The sequence below is a fragment of the Oryctolagus cuniculus genome, chromosome 1, assembly GCF_051225735.1.
Source record: "Oryctolagus cuniculus isolate XC-2025 breed Fujian yellow rabbit chromosome 1, ASM5122573v1, whole genome shotgun sequence".
Taxonomy (NCBI): domain Eukaryota; kingdom Metazoa; phylum Chordata; class Mammalia; order Lagomorpha; family Leporidae; genus Oryctolagus; species Oryctolagus cuniculus.
The window spans coordinates 93,887,029-93,907,931 of record NC_142867.1 but is presented as its reverse complement, the minus strand read 5'-3'; the positions used below and the strand labels follow the sequence as shown (position 1 = coordinate 93,907,931).

General features: G+C 38.2%; 1 protein-coding gene across 9 annotated transcripts in view; it reads right to left on the bottom strand.

Moving 5' to 3' along the window:
- Positions 1 to 4,735: 4,735 nt before the first annotated feature.
- The window catches only part of YAP1 (Yes1 associated transcriptional regulator), a 149,437-nt gene continuing 133,269 nt past the window's right edge, over positions 4,736 to 20,903 (bottom strand). For all 9 annotated transcript variants that reach the window (XM_017343710.4, XM_017343694.4, XM_017343684.4 and 6 more), the window contains 3 exons: positions 14,797 to 14,927; positions 10,178 to 10,290; positions 4,736 to 8,373 (listed from right to left, as the gene is read on the bottom strand). In XM_017343710.4, coding sequence (XP_017199199.1) covers positions 8,135 to 8,373; positions 10,178 to 10,290; positions 14,797 to 14,927 — 483 coding nt within the window. In that variant the 3' untranslated portion in view covers positions 4,736 to 8,134. The remainder of the gene's footprint in view (positions 8,374 to 10,177; positions 10,291 to 14,796; positions 14,928 to 20,903) is intronic.

Genomic DNA, 20,903 nt, shown 5'->3' with positions numbered 1-20,903 from the left:
AGTTAGTTCATTCCTGTTCAATGACCCCAAAATGGGTTCACTTTGGCCTTTGAGTTGCTGCTCTTGTTGGTCTCATGAATTTAATTTTCTGGTTTTCTTGACTTGAAGTAAGTTTCACAAGCCAGGAACCAGTTCAGACAAGTTTCCCTAGTTTTAATCAACATACAATAAACTGTGCAAAATTTTTCCTTATTATATTCCTATGGCCTAGACAAATGCCTGGCACATTTATACACTCAAATAACTGAATTAGTTAATCCATTATGTTTACAGCTCAAATGGAAATACTTCCCATTCCCAGTTTTCCTGAGTTGTGTTTTCTCCTTTGCCATCAGCCACTTCTGTTGGGTCAGCCATTAACTCCTCAACGCCCAGCCTATGCAGCATCTATGTGAGCCCCTTCCTCCTCATCCCAGGAAGCAGTCTCCCCATGGACTGCGTTCCCATGATTCACTGTGTGAACTCTGGAGCACATGACAATTTTATCTGTACTAGCTTGTAAGCTCCTTGAGGAAGTTACCCCTTTCATTTATTATTCCTCGATTAGAATGTCACCTGACAGTGTTGAATGTTCATGATTTTTAAAAGGGATACATTTAATAGCCTATTAGAACACTGTCTTTTTATTGTGGCAATCTTCTTAGGACTCCCTGTGCATGAAGAGTAAGGGCCTACCTGCAGCAGGGCCTTAGGTAAGGAAGCTCAGAACCAAGAAGTTTAGATAAATTTGAAAACCTACACAAATGGTTAGCCTTGTACACAGAAAATATTTCCCAGCTATGGGCTACACCCTCCAATTCTGCTAGTCACCTCACAGCCATAGTGGGGGAGCTAGACCTTGGTTTGAGGCATATAATTAGGAACAGTAATACCATCTACATTTTGCAGCATCTGGTATGACTTAATAAGGTAATACGTGTCCGTGTTTTGGTAATTACTATAGAACATTCAAATATCCATTGCTACTATAAAACAAATAGCGCATTTAAATCTAAGAGGGGGTAGGTTTCCTGGAGAGCATATTAACGTCAAATTCAGAGCCTTGTATACCCTGTATGCTGATATGAAGACCTACTCAAGTTTGAAAGACTATTTTGAATTATTCAGTAACAATGTCTCTAAACAGCATGAACTGAGAAAAAACTTCAAACCAATATTGCCTTAAAAGAATGTTAACAGTTTACCAGTTGCTTTTATCATTTTTAGTCCTCAAAACCAGTGCTTGAGATGGAGTAAAACTGTACTATTTTCACTTTCCTAATGATAGAAAAAAAGTCTCAGTGACTGACTTCAGATTGACTAGTAAGCAACAGCAGTGGGACATCAATTTGATTGCAATCATTTGCTTTTGAAATCTGCCACATTCAGCAGACAAAACTAGGAGAACACTGGAAATGTTCAGGCCTTAGGAATATTTCTACAATGATTTCAGAAAACTGACAGGGATTTGATCATTAATTTCTAGCTCAAATCAGCATTGAATTTCCTGAACAATAGCCCACATTTAGCATGGGCCTACTACTCCTTTCACTCCTAGATCAAAGATATCCCCTCCAAGAAGAGTCCTAGGCTGGTTGTCAATGTGAATGTCCCTGATGGAGCACTGGCTTTTTGTGCTGTTGTTTTTAAATGGACAGAGCATGGGCTTTTCACTCTGGTCTTTTGAAAATCTCAAAGCAAAATCAGTTAGAACTTCCTTTGGCTTACAATATAAAAGATTTACAAGGGCATGTCAGAAAGTTTGTGGAAAGTAAGAGTTATTTTGGTACAAAAAATGGAAATCTATGCATGGTTTTGTATGATATTCATTGTCTATGAACTTTTTGAAGTATCTTCATTTAGTTGTAAAGCAACTAAATCTCAGGTTCCCTTAGAGGCCTCAGGAGATTTCCTGGCCACCACAGGCAGTGCCTTTCCTTTGGAAGATAATGCACGCTTCTTGCAGGTGACTTCAGGTTAGCTAGAGGTCCCGCAGCTCCTAAACATGAATCTTTGTCTCTCTCTTAAAAACCCGAGGTCTTAATTCATGGTCATCTCAATGATTAGAATCTCATAGAGTTGTGATCATCCGGGCATCACTGAGACCCTGCTAACGTGTAGCCCAGGACAAGACACTGCTCAACTCTGGCTGCAGACATACTCACCTCTCAAGAAGTACAGAAGAATTGCTATACAAGTTGCTACAAAGCTCTCTGAAGAAATGACAGCCAGCCAGTTTTCCCAATAGGTTGCATTGCTCTGTTGGCTTCCAGTAGCTGATGCAGATAGCATTGAAATGCAGCAGTGTTTTGTTCCTCAGAGTTTGTCACTTACCTACATTATTAAGAAAACTAATTTCTCTTTAAATTGGCCAGTAGGCCACCATTTTATTTGTCTACATCCAGTATAGTATAAAAACCAGATCTGAAATTCAACAGATGCCTTCAAAGAAACTGAGATGTTTAAATAACACCCCACTAAGAAAATCACAACCCAAAAGTTGTTTTACTCAGACTATTTTACAGATTCTTCAAAGGTCTCGGGAACTAGTCTCATGATAAAACATTGGGATAAGGCGTAAAGAATATGGTGAAAGTTATCGCCATTACCCTGAGAAGTGAATATTTCGAAAAGGTTCCTTTTAAGCCCTGTCCAGACTGCAAATCAACACATTTCACAGAGCCGCAATGACTCAAGTTGTCAACAGGTTCACCTGAAGAAAAAAAAAAGTTTCATGTATCCGATAAGCTATTTAGAAATTTTACATAAGTAGGCTCTGCTAAGAGTTCTACAGATGTTGCTTAGGATGGCATATACACTTTGCTTTTTAAAAAAAATTTTACTTCTTACTTCTAACAGGGTCATATCAGCTTAGAAGTCAGGTCATTTAAGCTTGGGAGGTTTCTCTTTTCCTGTAAAAATATGGCATATTTTAAAATTCAAAATATCTTTTTCAACATCATCTTGTTTTGCTAGTGTCTTGACTCTGCAACTGTTTTAATCTGTAGCACTAATAAACCTGCCACTCTGAGGTTATGTTTATGGTCAAGACAATTTTACTTAAGATTCAGAGCTTTTTCACAAAATACAGCAAAATATACTCTGGTATGATTTGGAAAAACCGTATTGTTAAAAGCACAGGATTCTCATCAGATTCTTGGTTCACTAATTAAACCTTTAAATAATAATAAAAAAAGACTTTATCACAAGCTTTTCAAGACTAAAATAAAAAAAAAGAGCAATTGCCAACCGATTAACGTTGGATGGGGGTGACATGGCACTCTGCCAGAGCCACCACTGATTCAAGAGCACAGCACATGTGGAAGGCTGCAGCCAAAGGCCAGCAGCACATGGATTTATCTCAAGTAAAGCCCAGGTATGTTACCAGGACCAGGAAGCTTGGCTGCAATCATGAAAGCTGAAGAACGTGATTGGGTCCTTGAGGCTGTTCCTTTCCAACCTCAGTTTTCAAGTGGAAATCAGACTATAACCCAGGGGCAGGAACTTGGTCTAGCTGTTAAGTTGCCAGCTAAGACACCTGATTCCCATCAGTGCTTGGGTTTGCGTCCTGGCTCTGCTCCTGCTTCCAGCTTCATGCTACTGCAGATCCTAGAAGGCAACAGTGGTCCTGGCTACCTACATAAGAGACCTTGGAGTTCCTGGCTCTTGGTTCCCATTGTGAGCATTCAGGAGGTTAAACAGCAGATGGGAGCTCCTTCTCAGATAAATAAAATAATTAAAAAAAAAAAAATATATATATATATATAAAACCCACCAGGCTACCCATTACCCCTACAGTCACCTAGATTTCCTTTTATTGCTAGTTCTTGTTCTCTCTCCGGAAGATGACAGTCCAGCTAACAATTCATTTACCAGACTATTTAAATTTTGGGTCTAAAAAAAAATGGGTAAATTACTCAATATTAGGATTTAAGACTACTATTATTTTCAAATATTCGGAATGCTTTTTTTCTTCCTAACGGACCATTCTCAAATCCAAACCTACTCTTCAGAATGAAGGTGGACTTGTAATACTGGATGTCAAGCCATACAACAGAAAGATGAAACAACTTCCGCATATGAGGAACAATGTCTATACAGAGAAAGCTAAGATATAAAACCACTATACTTTGTGCTAAGGAAATGATCACTTTTGTTCCAGAAATCAGCATTCTACTAATATAAAGAAAACATGCATAGCAAATAATGCAACATTTTCAGATTTGCCTCAGCAAAACTGTGGTATGTGTCAATAACTGATCATACACAGATAAAGAAATTTCCAAAGACAGTCAAATTTACTTCTTACTCAAGGTTTAGGACCTACCACTTAAATGTGTGTTTTTATTTGTAAAACAACAAATACTGCTTTTCACTAATGTTAACTGTACTGTTTTGGAGACCATGAGAGAATATTTTTGAGAAATAAAAAGAAAGGCCATTTTGAGAGTGTCTTGCTTGCCTCTTTCCTCCGCACTGTTACATATAAAATCATTTCAGGATAAAGTAGACGTAATTCTGCCTTTAGACACCATCACTGATGGGCATGTGAAAGTACAAAACATTAATTTAAGAATTATATATATATTTCAAAGGTTCCAAATGCCATACCCAACTTTAAGGAGCAAAACTAACTTTAAGTTTGACCTGTCTTTTGGTTACTACTGTCATCTTTTACTTCCCGTGATTGTCCTATTGGAAGACCAGTATGCCAAATAAAGGTTTTGAATACTACCAACTATTAAGGACAACAAAGAAGAGTTTAAGGAAAGAATATATTTGAATCACATAAACAAACAAGAAGGTATTACATAAGAAAAATAATGTAACAATTTATGTAAGTACCTAACATGAGCATGCTCTTATATCTAAAACAAAAAAAAAAAAAACAAAACAGTAACATTGGTACTATATATATATATTTGACAAGTGTGCATTAAAGAAATCTCTAATATAAAACATTTAAAAAGTGGAGAATACTTTTTTAAGGTACAGAAAACAATTGTTAAGACAGGCACACCCATAACTCCTAAACATGCTTGCAAAGATAAAATGCAACTGAGTACTCATTTCTCAGATGTACAAAAGCTACCGAATTGTTAATTACTAGATATTGCTTCTCACTTTTGCATTGTTGGAGCTGCAACACTGATTGGTATGAATTCTGAATTACTATTATTTTTTCAGTCTTCCTGTCATGAAAGCATCTATTTAATATGAATACTTAAAATAGCAACATTATTGGTATCAAAGTCACCTCCTTATGTTCATTTTTTCTTATTTAAAAAAGGCACTAATTTTTACAAAGTTGTTATTACAACAAATATTGCTTTGGAAGATCTGAAACTCCAAATCAATGTATTCCATCAACCACAAGTATTATCAAGAAGCCCTAATTAATAAGAACACGAATGTGAAAAGCTGGTAAGATTAAAGATTATAAAACTGGTTTATTGTAAAAGCAATTCAAGAATACCCAGTTAAAATCTTATTACAATGCTATCCAATACAACCAAGAAGCAGTTAAACACTTTTACATGAGGAACGACATAACACAAGAAAGACCACATCAAGGCTGTGATTCAAACTCAAAAAGAGAAAAGGACTCTTAGGTCTCGTTAAGGTCAGTACATAAGGTATGATAACATCAAGGCACTGTGTCAGGTACCACAGTGTTGCTACAACATTGAGGTATAACTGGGAAAATTAAAGTCAGGGGGAAATGAAGATCTGCATATTCTTGTTCGTGGGTATACTTAAGTGACTAAAATTTTAGAAACTGCCTTCAATGATAGCAAGATGCGAGACAAGTCTTTATTGAAGAGAAAGAAGTTTATAAAGTTCTCTATCAAGGTCCCACTAAATCTTCACAACCCACTCCCACCCTCCCCCTAAGCTAAAGCTATTTTGCTGATATATAAGATAGGATCTTAATTTGTGGCTTACTGGCAAATTGTAGGCACTCTTTCTAAGTAGCTTTGATCTTCTGCACATTAAAAACAACATACTGTATCATTCATATACTCAATTTTGCATTTTAGGCAGAATTTCATTATTGCTCTAAAACTCAATGCATCTATACAGTGGCCATTTCCCCCCAGACTTATTCAAGATATAATCTTTCTGCTGTTTTCTTAATAAAAGCCTTAGAGTCAATTTTTTGAATGATCGACCTATGAATCATTATATACAACAGTGATTGCATTTTTTCAGCACTGAAAGTACTTAAAATAAAATTTACTTCCATTTTTGTACTCCTCCAAATCGAAGGGCCAAAATATTTAGATGTAATAATTGAAAAAAAAATCTATCTTCCCAGGCTGAGGCTTTTCATAGCAGCTTTAGCCAGGAAAAGGGATTTTATGTCTGTTATAAACCCTTGAAAATAAGGGCTTACTCTGGAAACATTGAAAGACCCTTAAATCACAGGGGTGCTAGCTGGTGCCACTATAATTCATAACCAACTCTTACTTCATAGCTTATACTGAAGAGTTAATTCATGCTCATTTTGTTCCTTTAAAAATACTCTTTGGAAACCATTATTACTACTGTAGACACATACTCTAATTATATCTCTTCCTGTAAAAAATAAAGGTATAATCATGATTATCTCTATTTCTTCGCTAATTTCAACTACCAATGTACATTTTTCAGTCTGATCACTTTACCAGCTAACTCATACCTTATAGCATTCTATATATTACCCAGGGTCAATTTTCAGCATATGGAAGTAGGAGCAAGTCTTATAACAACAATTTTGCAGGTAATATTTCAATCTAGTCTTTAATGTGTTCATTGTAAATGAAACCAAAGTACTAGAATTGACTTTCAAGAATAGGGAGAAATAAACTTCCAAAGCTAAAGACAGCAAACCATTATAAAGCTTACTTCTGTCGTGTACATGATAAACCTACTCAGTGATTTCCCATCAAGACTCAAAATTAGTCCAGGGAAGTCTAAGGGGGAAAAGAAAGCCTTTTCTTGTTTGCTCCTTTCTAATTCATCAGATACTACTTATTATGTGTTCAGAGGGCATACAGTACTCCTCTAGGCACTATCCATGTTAATAGCCCTTTCTAGAATACTAAACTACCTCAAACATCTGTAGGTTACCCCAATCAAGTTTAAACTATCTGTGAATATAAACTACTAGCCATGTACTCTAAATGCATACATTCAAAGCTACCATTTTAAAAATAAACTGGAAAGTAGAGAAACCTAAAAACAAAGATACATTCTGCTATCACACTATTATAAACATTTTAAGTGTGTGTGTGTGTATAGAGCGAATAATCAAGATTTAAATAATATGGTAAAAAACTAGGAAAAGTAGATTTTACCAAAAGAACTACAATAATCGCTCCAAGCTATACCTATAAACAGACTCACTAATATGGTAATTTGCCTAGGTTCCAACAAAAACAAAAACAAACAAACAAAAAACCATAAAATATCCACCAAAACCTATACTAGAGTATGTGGCAATAATTAATATATTTCTATGGAAATTGTCTCATGCCTTATAAGCTCCTAAAATAAAATCAAGGTCACTATGTGACTAATGATAGCACTAGGAGGAAAAAAAAAACACTGAAAGTAAAACAGTCTTCAGCCTTAGTTTCAGCTATCTCTTCAAATCAGCATTAATCATTCAATATTAGATACAACATTTTTGGCTTGTCAGACCAGTAAGTCTTGTTTTCCCACTGGCCAAAGGCAGCTGAAGAAACAATTGCTTGAACAAATTAAATGCTGTGACATGAAGCATTTGACTTCCAAGTCTGAGTACTTAGTTAAAATGACTGGTGAACGTCTAACTGGGCAAAAGGAATGGCATCCATCATCCAAACAGGCTCACTTCCCCCAGCCCCCAAATGAACAGTAGTTATAATAGCAAAAGAAATAAAACAGTTTTGTTTTTTGCTTTTTTGTTTTTTGATTCTTTAAGGCCAACTGTGAGAGAGGTCAGCAATATATTAACAGCAGCAATGGACAAGGAAGAGCAGAAGAGTGGATGAAAGAATCTTGCTGGACGTTTGTTCATCTGTTTCTGTATTGGCCAGAAAACTGTGACCGGCTTATTTGGAAATATCAGGTATTATGTCTTATCTCCTTAGATCCTTCACAGATTTAGAATTCAGTCTACCTGAGGGCTCTATAACCATGTAAGAAAGCTTTCTTTATCTAGCTTGGTGGCAGCCAAAACAGACTCCATATCATTAAGGATGTCAGAGCTCAAAGCTTCCTGCAGACTTGGCATCAACTCCTCTCCTTCTATGTTCATTCCATCTCCTTCCAGTGTTCCAAGGTCCACATTTGTCCCAGGAATGGCTTCAAGGTAGTCTGGGAAACGGTTCTGCTGTGAGGGCAGGGAGCTTTGGTTTATGGTATCACCTAGTCGGGAGAGAGAGCGATTAATAAAGGCCTTTTAAAAAAGGTAACATCAGAAGTGTATCATATGAACATCCAGAAATACAGAGAGAAAGAAAAGCACTCCTGACCAATCTGAACTGAGGCCCAGAATTTATTTTAGGCTCTACCACCCACAGATAACAAAAGAACAATACCAAGTTTACTTTTTCATCAACATTTGTTCTGATATTAACCAACAGTTTGATGGCTTATGTGCTGAGCACTGAAGGGGATCAGGAAAAAAATAAAAATCCCTTCAAAAATTATATGTGGCAGGGTGAAAAAGAACAAGTATACTATACAGTAGCATTACTACCCTAACCATCACAATGAGATGTAATATAAAAACAAATGGTAGAGGAGCCAGCACTGTGGCATAGCGGGTAAAGATGCTGCCTGTAGTGCCGGCATCCCATATGGGCACTGGTTTGCATCCTGGCTGCTCCACTTCCAATCCAGCTCTCTGCTTATGGCCTGGGAAAGCAGTGGAAGACAGCCTAAGTCCTTGGGCCTCTGCACCTAAGTGGGAAACCCAGAAGAAGCTCCTGGCTTCTGGCTTCTGGCTTCAGATTGGCCCAGCTCCGGCCAGTGCAGCCATTTGGGGAGTGAACCAGCGGATGGAAGACCTCTCTCTGCCTCTGCCTCTCTGTAACTCTGCCTTCAAATAAATAAATAAATATTTAAATAAGTAAATAATTAAATAAATGGTACAGACCTTATTTTTTCTCTTACGTACACTTTGGGGAATACTAAAATACAATACAAGGACTGCATGAATATTCTATTAGACTCTTGGAGAGTCACATTGACAACAGCAAAACAAACCTCCTACAAGTCTCTAAGTAAGAGTCTTGCTTCTATGTTTCTAAACTCACCTGGCCACAGAACTTTTTTTGCATATGACAACATTAACATTCCTCAGAGCTTCAACAGAATATGCTTTCTGAAAAGCTAATCCTTTGAGCACTTTTTATAAAGGTTTTGAGAAAAAGAGAAAATAAAATGATAAGAGTGAAGAGAGGCATGGTGCATGAGATAGGTCTGAAATGACTCCTAAGGGTAATTTCAGATCAAGGTAAGTACAAACAAGGAGGTGGGGTGAACTCTAGGGAGCACCAAAGCCATGGTGCTGGGTAAGTACAGGCACACAAGAGAAGCTGCTGGGTACATGCAGAGCCCGCCAGCTACAGATCTGTTCCATTTCTTGCCACTTCATGAAACAGCTCTAAAGTCCTGGGCAGTAGGCACCAGGAAAAGCAAAGGAGAAATGGTTCCTTAAATGTCCCTGTGAGGCAGGTATTTCTTAGCTCCTGAAACACCACTACAACTATTCTAAAAATAAAGTAGATGGGCCTACCACATAACCTTTCCTATCCATTTTCCTGAGCCCCATAACAAAGTTGAGCCAAAACCCCTCAGAGAAAAGAGACAGGCAGACGTTAAATCAAGTACAGAATACTCTCTCCAAAATTAAAAACACAAATCTAAAACAGGGAGACACTTCTAATAGGGTCCTCAATTACCAATCTATTAGCATGTTAAAATAAGTTATGTTATTTTTATTCAGATAGGGGTAAGATACTCAATCCATGATACTGAAAAACCAGGAAAAGATTTAAATTACAAATCAGCATACATAAACAAAGCTGGCTCAAACTGAATGAAGTTTATAGGATTGTAACTGGCTTTCTTCTGAAGAACTTTTGCTCATCATGGTTTACTGGACCTGGTGATACTATGATTATCTCTGAGTAGAGGTCAGGTAACTAAAATAAGGAATACCAACCTGTATCCATTTCATCAACACTGTTCAAGAAGTCATCCGGGGTTCGAGGGACACTGTAGCTGCTCATGCTCAGTCCACTGTCTGTACTCTCATCTCGAGAGTGATAGGTACCGCTACCAAAATAAATAAATAAATAAATAAATAGTTAAAGACTGATAGTAACATTTAAGAAATCTAAGATAAAAATAAACACTTGCTGAGTACCAACAGGATTCTCAGGGGATTAGTGACAATCTTGCCCTGTAACAGCTGAAACAAGTATCTTCCTTCATGGTCACAGACCCTATACTATGAAGTGAAATATACAGTACTAATTAAAGCTGGTAGCTCTAGAGGACCAAGAGCTCTCTTAAGGTTGTGCAATTGATTGATGGCAACAACTGAAAAAAGTTACATCCATTTAGTCTTCCTAGCTGACATAAAATTCTCTGAAGAGTTTTTATTTCTCTAATACCATTTGCATTGGGTGGGCGGGGGTCCACTTAACTCGTTTCAAGGTTTCAATTCCGCAGGTGTGTGCACAGGCAGAGAGGTCAAAATACAAACTCGAGGTGGGTGGTGAGACAGGCCTGTACTAGTCTCACGTTAAATTCCGAGCTCTCATGTAGTGAACTTAAGCCAAGGAGAAATTAACCCAAAATAAAGAACTAGAATTCCTTTCTGGACTGGCCCAAAAATAGGTAAGTAACTGCCGGTTAGATAAGAATGCCTGTAGCTTGATCTCCCTGCTTCTGTTTGGAGGGGGAGGGGAACACCAAAACACCACAGCATAAGAGCAAGAAGAAACAAAACACAAGACAAGGAAAATCTCTAGAGAAAAACATGAGCCAAGACAGATACTTTTCCTTTAAGCTCAATGAAGCTTCCCAGATTTATATACCAGTATGGTAAATATCCTGAAACATTACTTTCACAATCAGAACACTTTCCTAAGCTAGTAGCACAAAGATATCACTTGGGTTGACTAAAATTATGAGTTCTACTAGTTGCAGAAAATCTTATGGGGAAGTATAAAAGCAAGGCAATTGTTATTCTTCTTAATGGTCTTTGAACATGAATGGGAATTTTAAACTTTCCACACAGCTTGGACACTTAAGTGGCTATTTAACTTAATAAAAGTTACAAAACAAAAACTAAGCTTTTAAACAAGCTTTTACTATTGGTCAAAGTTAGAAGCTCACTACTCCATATTTCTTCCCTAAATTGCTCAATGCACTGGCCTTGCCCCACTGCCAACCTCATTTTGTATACTGTAACCACTGGTTTACTCTAATGCTTCTGCCACATTTTGGAGAGCTTCAAAAGCCTCAAACAGATTCAAGAAAACACACATTTGCCCCGAGACCATTTGCACACAACGAGGCCATGTACCAAAAGGTCTTGGATGTGGTTTGTTTTTATTTTTGCCTGCCCTAATCTGAGACAGTGGCCTGGTGCTAGTCATCAGTCTATTTCCACTGCCGAGTATGGAGACCACATCAGACACCCAGTCTATTACAGAATATCTGAATGTACAGATTTGTAAATAATTTACTCCAACCCACAGGGGAAGCATACAGGTAGTCCAGAAGAAAGCTTACATTTCTTGAATAGGAACTACTCCCTGCAGAATTCCACCCCCTGAAGCCCTACTCACTGAATAAACGTTCGCTGAACAGCTGTCACTACATTACAGACATTTGACCAGGCTCTGAGGACAACAGCAACAACCACAAAAAACTGCAAATGGTGCTGAGAGACTAACAACTTCAGGAGAGAGAAGAAAACAATATACTAATGAATTATATACAGAAGCTATGTGAACTATGTGCCCAAAGTACTTTCAGAATAAAAAAAAAAGGAGATTAACAAGGAAAAGGTAAAGGTTTCATAAAAGGGAATGTCTAAGCTGATCTTGAGGACCTCAGAATAAAAGAGAGAGGGGGATACGACATCACTAGCAAGAGTCAACTCCAAGGCAAGTTAGAACAGTGTTTACAGTTTAAGGAATGCATAAAAATCAACTAGTCGGCAACAGAGTAACCATCAAGGATTACTTTATTTATATATGTACTCTTTATTTGGGAAGCAGAGGGAAAGCAAGAGCATGCACACTCCCATCTGCTGGTTAACTCCCAAATGCCTGCCACACTAGGCCTGGGCTGGGCCAAAGCCAGGAGCTGGGAACTTAATTCAGGTCTCCCACATGAATAGCCATCACCAGCTGCCTCCCAAGGTCTGCATTAGCAGGAAGTTGGGGTGAGGAGTTGAAGCTGAGCAGGGAAGATGTGGTCATCCTAACCTGCCTCTAAGCTGGTAAGCCAAATACTCACCCCAAGGATTGAAAAAAAAAAAAAGGTCACAGTCAGATGTGTGCTTTAGAAACAGGGAACTACAGAGAATGGATGTATGATTCTTCCCTTACACTAGTAACATGGATTATTAACTGTCATTCTATGATCTTAACAGAAAACAGAATCTCAAGCCCAGCCAGTAGCCCAGTTCTCACTAAAACGTTTCAGAAAGAAGTGGGCATTTGGTGTGGCAGTTAAGGCACGACTTGGGAAGGCCACATTCCATATCAGAGTGCCTGGTTTGAGCGCTGGCTATTCTACCTTCCTTATCAACATGCACCCTGGGAGGAGTTCTGGCTGCTGGCTTCTGCCTGGCCCAGTCCTGGCTATTGCAGACAAATCTGGAGAGTGAATGCGCAGAGGGAAGATGTCTCTCAAATGTGTCCCTCTGCCTTTTAAATAAAATAAAATAAATAAAAATCGAGAAAAAAGTTTTAAGAAAAAAATCTCTACAAATGGCAGAAGGATATACACCCTATTCATTTAAAAACAGTTTAATTCCACCTCTGAATAATATAGGCCTTCAATAATATAGGTACTAGAATTATAGTGATCTGAAGGTTTCCTTGTGGTATATATATAAAAACAAACTCAGTGGCTATGACGTTTCCTACAGTTTCAGTTTTAACTTCAGATCCAAAATACTGGGTGTGTCAGAAGAGTAAATACAAATTTTAAAATACAATTTTAGGTGTCTTAAAAATCAATTAGGATACCGACATTAATCTAAACACTGACCAAATGATGGGAAATTCTATTACACTAAATATTTTAGCAGTTGTGATAATTTTTCTTAGAATCATTGTTTTCAATTCAAGTGATGATAATTAAAGAGGTAGCATAATCACTTCCCTAAACCAAAATATGCTAAAGTATTTCTAAAGTGTGTGTTGCCTAAAATCAGTTTACAAAGGGAAATACATATATCTTCATATTTAAAAAACTGAAATTCTATAGATAGGAATTTTAGTTTCATCTTAATTTTATTAATATTTTAAAAGATTTATTTATTTACTTGAAAGGGAGGGAAGGAGAGGTGGAGAGAAAGAAAGATCTTCCATCTACTGGCTTGCTTCCCAAATGGCCACAACAGACAAGGTTCGGCCAGATCAAACCCAAAGCCAGGAACTCCATCCAGGTCTCCTATGTGGGTGGCAGAGACTCAAGAATTTGAGCCATCGTCTGTAGCTTCCCAGGCTCATTAGCAGGAAGCTGATCTGAAGTGGAGTAGCTGGGACTCAAAATTGGCACTCTAGTATAGGATACAGGTGTTGTAAGTGGCAGTTTAACTTGCTGAGCCAACATGCCTGTCCCACATCTTCATTTTAAATGGCTTTCTAGGCAAAGAATATGACCTGTTGCAGCTTGCAGGGTTTTTTTTTTTGACAGGCAGAGTTAGACAGTGAGAGAGAGACAGAGAGAAAAGTCTTCCTTCTGTTGGTTCACCCCCCAAATGGCCATCACTGCGCCGATCTGAAGCCAGGAGCCAGGTGCTTCCTCCTGGTCTCCCATGCGGGTGCAGGGCCCAAGCACTTGGGCCATCCTCCACTGCACTCCCGGGCCACAGCAGAGAGCTGGACTAGAAGAGGCGTGACCTGGACAGAATCCGGCGCCCCAACCAGGACTAGAACCCGGGATGCCGGTGCTGCAGGCGGAGGATTAGCCAGGTGAGCCCTGGCGCCAGCCCAGCTTGCAGTTTTCAACAGCAGTTTATAATATCATTACAATCTTCCTGAAATCCAAGATTTGTGGTAACTAAGAAGTATCCTTAAGCTATATCATTTTCAAACACTACCATTCATTTTAATGCATTTTTTGAAAAAGGTACAACCTTACATATTATCTCCTTGAACTATGGCTCTTGAGAACACGAGGCCTTAAAATGATGCTCTGTAAAAGCTCTCGGGTTGAACACCTATGTGGAAAATCCCTTCTAATGATCTTTATAATGCAAAAGTGGATTTATGATACAGTTCATTTGATTTCATAGAGAAGCATGCACATGTTCCTTCATGATTTTGTAATTCTAAGTAACTGTTAGTCAACAGTACAGGCAGAAGCAAACACGCTGTGACTCTGAGTAAGTATCCTCCTCACAAGTCTCAACAGCTCACTTTTTCCTGTAGAAAATGGCTTTTAATCCTGAACTTTTATTGGAGAAATTTATTTACAGCTATAATTTTTAGCTCACATACATGTTCAAAACAGCCTATTATAAGCACTAAGCAACATGATCTTAAATTTACAATCTTTTTCAGATACTAGACAGTAGCATCTCTTACCAACCTGTTAAGAAAGGGATCTGAGCTATTGGTTGTCATTGTTCTCAATTCCTGAGACATCCCAGGAGAAGATACTGGATTTTGAGTGCCACCATCCTGCTCCAGTGTTGGTAACTGGCTACGGAGAGCTAATTCCTTTAAAAACAAACATACACAAAAAACAACAACATAAACATAATATATCCTTTAAAAATTTGTTAGGTTTAAAGAATTAATGTTTAATAGGGTAACTGTGTACACAAAGTTGTAGTATCTATTTTAAATAACATACTTCCCAATCAGAGTGATCAAGTTCTTCTATCCATTGAAGTGATTAAAAATTAAGTCGCCTAAATTTGAAAGTTTGTTGAGTTATATTAACCCCAAAACATATACACTTTGGTACTTAGCTTCATTTTGATATTTTCCTTAATACGGCCTATACTACCAAATTCTCCTTTGGGGTAGAAGGGCAAGTCTGGTCTTACTGTAAGATACTAATTCCCTCTTCACCCCCAACATTGTTTTACACTTTGGTATATCCAGTGTCTCATTTTGACTTCAGGCTTTTCTATCTTCAGTTAGAGTGTTTTATCCTCTAGCAGAGAGAGAGGAGAAGGAAAAAAAAAAGGCATCAAACATAAAAACATGAACCCAAAGTCCCTCCACTATAATCATAGGATTTAAAATAGGGTAAAATTTCTTCAGCGACATTCCAAATTTTTCAGCAGGATTCCACCTAGAACCTGAGCAGAGGCTATGGGCCACTACAAGATTTGCCTCAGCAGGTTTCGAGATAACCCAGACCTCAGTTACTATACTTGCCCAGGACCCACAGGTCAGTTCATCTCACTCGGACCAAACCCTAACACCTTCATCACTACTGTCTTTTTTCTGTCTCTCTATCATGTCTCTTTGAACTCTCCCATTCTCATCTTGCAAAGTGAGAAGTGACAATTGACAGTTTACTCCCTGAAGGTCTGTATGATGACACTTTCTCAGAATACCATACCTTTTTCTTTCACATGCTATTCTGGCCTAGAATACTTTTTCTTTCTTCCATATTATTTAAGACCTAGTGAAGACACCACCTTCTTTAAGTAACTCCCCATGATGACTCCATTTCCATCTTGAGATGGGATTAGACATAAAGATGTCATGCCTTTCACACCCTTAGCACATGTAACACAATCCCAGCATTTATCACATGATTTTGTAATTATTTATTTCTGCTGTACCCCTAAGAGCACAGTGAAGGAATGAACTGTTTTAGAGTATAAAATGACTTCTAATACTTTGAGTAATCTGTATTTCTCTTAAAATACAAGGATGTATTTAGCAATAAACTTTAGAATGTATAAAATTATAATCTCTGGATGAGGATGGTGTACAGTTTCTGTGACAAAACTGTGCATCCTTCAAAATATGGGAATATTAGAGAATATCTTGAAGATCTTCATATGTTTTGCCCCCTAAATTTCAAAGAGAAAGAGAGAAGGAGAGGGAGGGAGAAGGAGAGAGACAGATTCATCTCCTAGTTTACTCCCCAAACGTCTGCAAGAGCTGAAACTGGGTGGGGGCCAATGCTGGGAGGCAGGAACTCAGTTACTTGAGACATCATCACTGCCTCATAGGATCCGCATTAGCAGAAAGCTGCAATCAGGAACAGAGCAAGGAACTTTACTCATGTATTCAGATGTGGGTATGCGGGAATCCCAACATGCATTTTAACCACTAAGCTAACCGTCCCGCCATCACTGATTTTTATTAAGGAAGATATGTTCACATTTCTATTTGTCTAACTTAGAACTCTTTTTTTTTTTTTTTTAAATTTTTTTGATAGGCAGAGTGGACAGTGAGAGAGAGAGACAGAGAGAAAGGTCTTCCTTTGCCGTTGGTTCACCCTCCAATGGCCGCCGCAGCCGGCGTGCTGCGGCTGGCGCACCGCGCTGATCCGATGGCAGGAGCCAGGAGCCAGGTGCTTTTCCTGGTCTCCCATGGGGTGCAGGGCCCAAGCACCTGGGCCATCCTCCACTGCACTCCCTGGCCACAGCAGAGGGCTGGCCTGGAAGAGGGGCAACCGGGACAGAATCCGGCGCCCCGACCGGGACTAGAACCCGGTGTGCCGGCGCCGCTAGGCGGAGGATTAGCCTATTGAGCCGCGGCGCCGGCACTTTGAACTCTTTTCAGCACAAAGTACTTGACACTAATCCATAAATCTTAAATAACTTAAAATATTTAAATATTTAAATAACTTAATTAGTTAAAATTTTCATATTGTTTTCACAATTTTTTATTCTATGCCTTTTCATAAAATCTTCACTTTCCCAAGATCGTTTTATGAGGTTAAAACAAATAATCTGGTGTAGACTAGACTTTCAATGTTCTTGCTACCTTGAATTTTGCCAGAATGCTTGTTTAAAGCTGTCAAGTTTTTATTTTGCTTTAGTAACTGAATTTCTATTATCAACAGACAATGCAGAGCAAACTATTCAGACTTACAAAAGAAAGGTAATTTAGAGATGTTAACAAGAAGGCAAATCTGGGGGCCATGTTATGGTGCAGTGGGTTAAGCTGTTGCCTGTGATGCTGGCATCCCATATGGGTGCTGGTTCAAGCCCCAGCAGCTCTACTTCCAATCCAGCTCCCTGCTAATGTGCCTGGGAAAGCAGTGGAGGATGACCCAAGTATCTGGGTCTCTGCCATTCATGTGACAGACCCATGGCTCCTGCTTTGGCCTGGCTTATCCTTGGTCATTGCAACCTTTTGGGGAGTGAACCAGTGGATGGAAGATCTCTGTCTCTTCTAAATCTGCCTTTCAAACTAATAAATCCATAATAATAATAATAATAATAATGGCAAATCATTCCTAATTGCCTAGGGAGATGTTCAATGCCCTGAGAGATTACACAAAGATCTTGTCATCAAACTATATTTGACCCATGCCAACAGTAAGTAACCTACGGATTTTTCTAAACTGAACATGAGAAGAACAATGAAAACAGGTTACTTTATTTACTGGTGGTAGAGGCAGGGTGTTAAGAAGTATTAATCAAAAAGGGAAGAATTTGGAATGAAAGTAAGTACAATATGATAAAGACAATGATATAAGTAACCAATGATAGATACCAAATGCAAGGTATGAATATTTTGCTGGGCTTTGAAACTTCTAGTTATAGTAAAGAGAAAATGATTCATTACCTACCCTAAGTAATTTCTAAACAGCTTTACTGAGATACAATTGATATATAATAAAATACCTATAGAGTGCACAATTTTGGTAAGTTTTGAAATACGTATGCTGGAGCTGGTGCTGTGGCGTAGTAGCCTCCACCTATGGTGCTGGCATCTCATATGGGTGCCAATTAGTGTCCCAGCTGCTCTTGTTCTAATCCAGCTCTCTGCTATGGCCTGGGAAAACAGTGGAAGATGGCCCAAGTGCTTGGGCCCCTGCACCTGCATGGGAGACCTGGAAGAGGCTCCTGGTTCCTGGCTTCAGATTGGCCTGGCTCCAGCCAGTGCAGCCATGTGGGGAATGAACCAGTAGATGGAAGACCTTTCTCTCTCTCTTCCTCTCTGTCTGCAGCTCTGCCTCTCAAATAAATACAAAAATTAAAAAAATTTTAAAGAAATATGTATACCTGTGAAACTCTACCACAATCAAGATAATCACTCCCAGAATTCTGTCCTGCTGTTTACCTCCCCAACTCCACCCTCAGAAACTAGTGATCTGTTTTTTTGTCATTATTAGTATCTTACATAATTTTCCTTTTTTTAAACTTTTATTTAATGAATATAAATTTCCAAAGTACAGCTTATGGATTACAATGGCTTCCCCCACCATAACTTCCCTCCCACCCGCAACCCTCCCCTTTCCCTCTCCCTCTCCCCTTCCATTCACATCAAGATTCATTTTCAATTCTCTTTATATACAGACGATCAGTTTAGTATATATTAAGTAAAGATTTCAATAGTTTGCATCCACATAGAAACACAAAGTGAAAAATACTGTTTGAGTACTAGTTATAGCATTAAATCACAATGTACATGAGGAGTAAGTGCACAGTGACTCCTATTGTTGACTTTACAAATTGACACTCTTGTTTATGGCATCAGTAATCACCCTAGGCTCTTGTCATGAGTTGCCAAGGCTATGGAAGCCTTTTGAATTCACTGACTCTGATCATATTTAGGCAAGGTCGTAGTCAGAATGGAAGTTCTCTCCTCCCTTCAGAGAAAGGTACCTCCTTCTTTGATGACCTGTTCTTTCCACTGGGATCTCAAAATTTTCTATAAATGGAAATCATAGAACATGTACTTTTCACTTAGCATTATTATTTTGAGATGCAATCATATTACACCTATGGTCCATTCCTTTTACTGCTAACCAACATTCCATTGTAGGGATATACAATTGTTTATACATCTGTGGATAGTTGTGTAAGTTGTTTCTGAGTTTTGGCTTTGTGCAGATACATGCTTTTCATTTCTCCTGGATATCCTAAGCATAAAAAAAAAAACCAAAAAACAAAAAACAACAAAAAAACCAAAACCAGAAGTATACTAAGTGTATCCAGATTACTATTTCTACTACGATTCTCCTTAGTTTTCTCAATGATGTGGACCAAAGCATACAATTTACATGGGGCCAAAATACTTTAACTACTATATAGACAGTATCTTGAGGTGTCTTTCCTACCCTATGGGAAGTTATATGTTTAATTAAATGCGAGGAAGGAAGTATCAGAAGGGCCCATGGATTGTGGCTGGATCCTGAGTCCAGACAAGTCCACTTTATAAGTAGGAAAACTCGTGTCCCTTTGTGAATCACGTGGGAGAGTTCCTTACAGACCAGGCTGGGACCACTGGCTCTCCTTACTGTGCAGACAGCTCTGACTTCAAATGTGTCCCAGATTAGCTAAGATTTACAAGCTCAATGGGAAAAGCTACCACATTTTTGTATTATTAGAGAAGAAAATGAGCTAAAAATACTTGCTTTACTTAGAAAAAGTCAAACACTCTAGAAGAACTATTTGACCTTTGAAATACAGAACAGAAGCATGATTAACTTTTGGCTGAATTTCCTATAACTTGCTTATTTCCCCATTTTTGAAAGTCTGTCAAACTATTTATTCTAACTACCTTTGGGAAAAGAGAAGTTTAACAAACTTGTATTTTTAGCTCACTATGATAATTTTAGGCATTGTGTTCAGCATAAAATAATCCAAAAACTCCTTAGAGATTGACGTAACTTTCAACATGAAATGTTTCAACTGAAGTCAGTTTTGTAAACAATCCAATTATGTTCCAAGGTTTATTTTTAAAATAACTAGGCCAGATTTACACAATTACAAAATAATGTTCATATTCATCCAAAATGTTTTGATAAAATCATTTTACTGCTATAAAATAGGCATTTTGTAAATAGGTATAAACAGGTTTATTTTTCTTTAAATGTAGTAAAATGGAGAGTTTATAACTAATTCCCTTTTAACTAAACATTAGATTAAGTACCTTCATCTCATACTTATGCATATTAAAACAATTTTTTTTGTAAAGTCACTAGCAAAAGTTGTATATAACCCTGAAGCTAATTGTAGAATTTCCCATTTAAAATTCTTAAACTTCAAGCAGAACATTCACTTTCACAATAACAACCCTTGGCTAAGAAAATAAGGATTTATAAAGCTTACTCATAATGGAAAACCCGTGACTTAACTGTTCCTCAGAGGAAGCAGGACAGCCTATGCAAAGAACTCTCCTTTTAACTAACTCTAATTTCATGTTCACATCCTTCAAAAGCTGACTTAGGTAATCATGGAGTAGGATATACGCCCAAGTTTCCACTTCATTTTTTTTTTTTTGGGGGGGGGGTGTTAAGATTTACTTTATTTGTTTGAAAGGCAGAGTTACAGAGACAGAGAGGGAAAGACAGAGAGAGAGGTGTTCCAACTGCTGGTTCACTCCCCCAACAGCCGCAACAGCTGGGGCTGGGCCAGGCTGAAGGCAGGAGCTTCCTCCAGATCTGCTAAGTGGGTGCAGTGGCCCAAGGACTCTGCTGTTTTCCCAGGTGCATTAACAGGGAGCGGGATTGGAAGCAGAACAGCCTGGACTCAAACTGGTGCCCATATG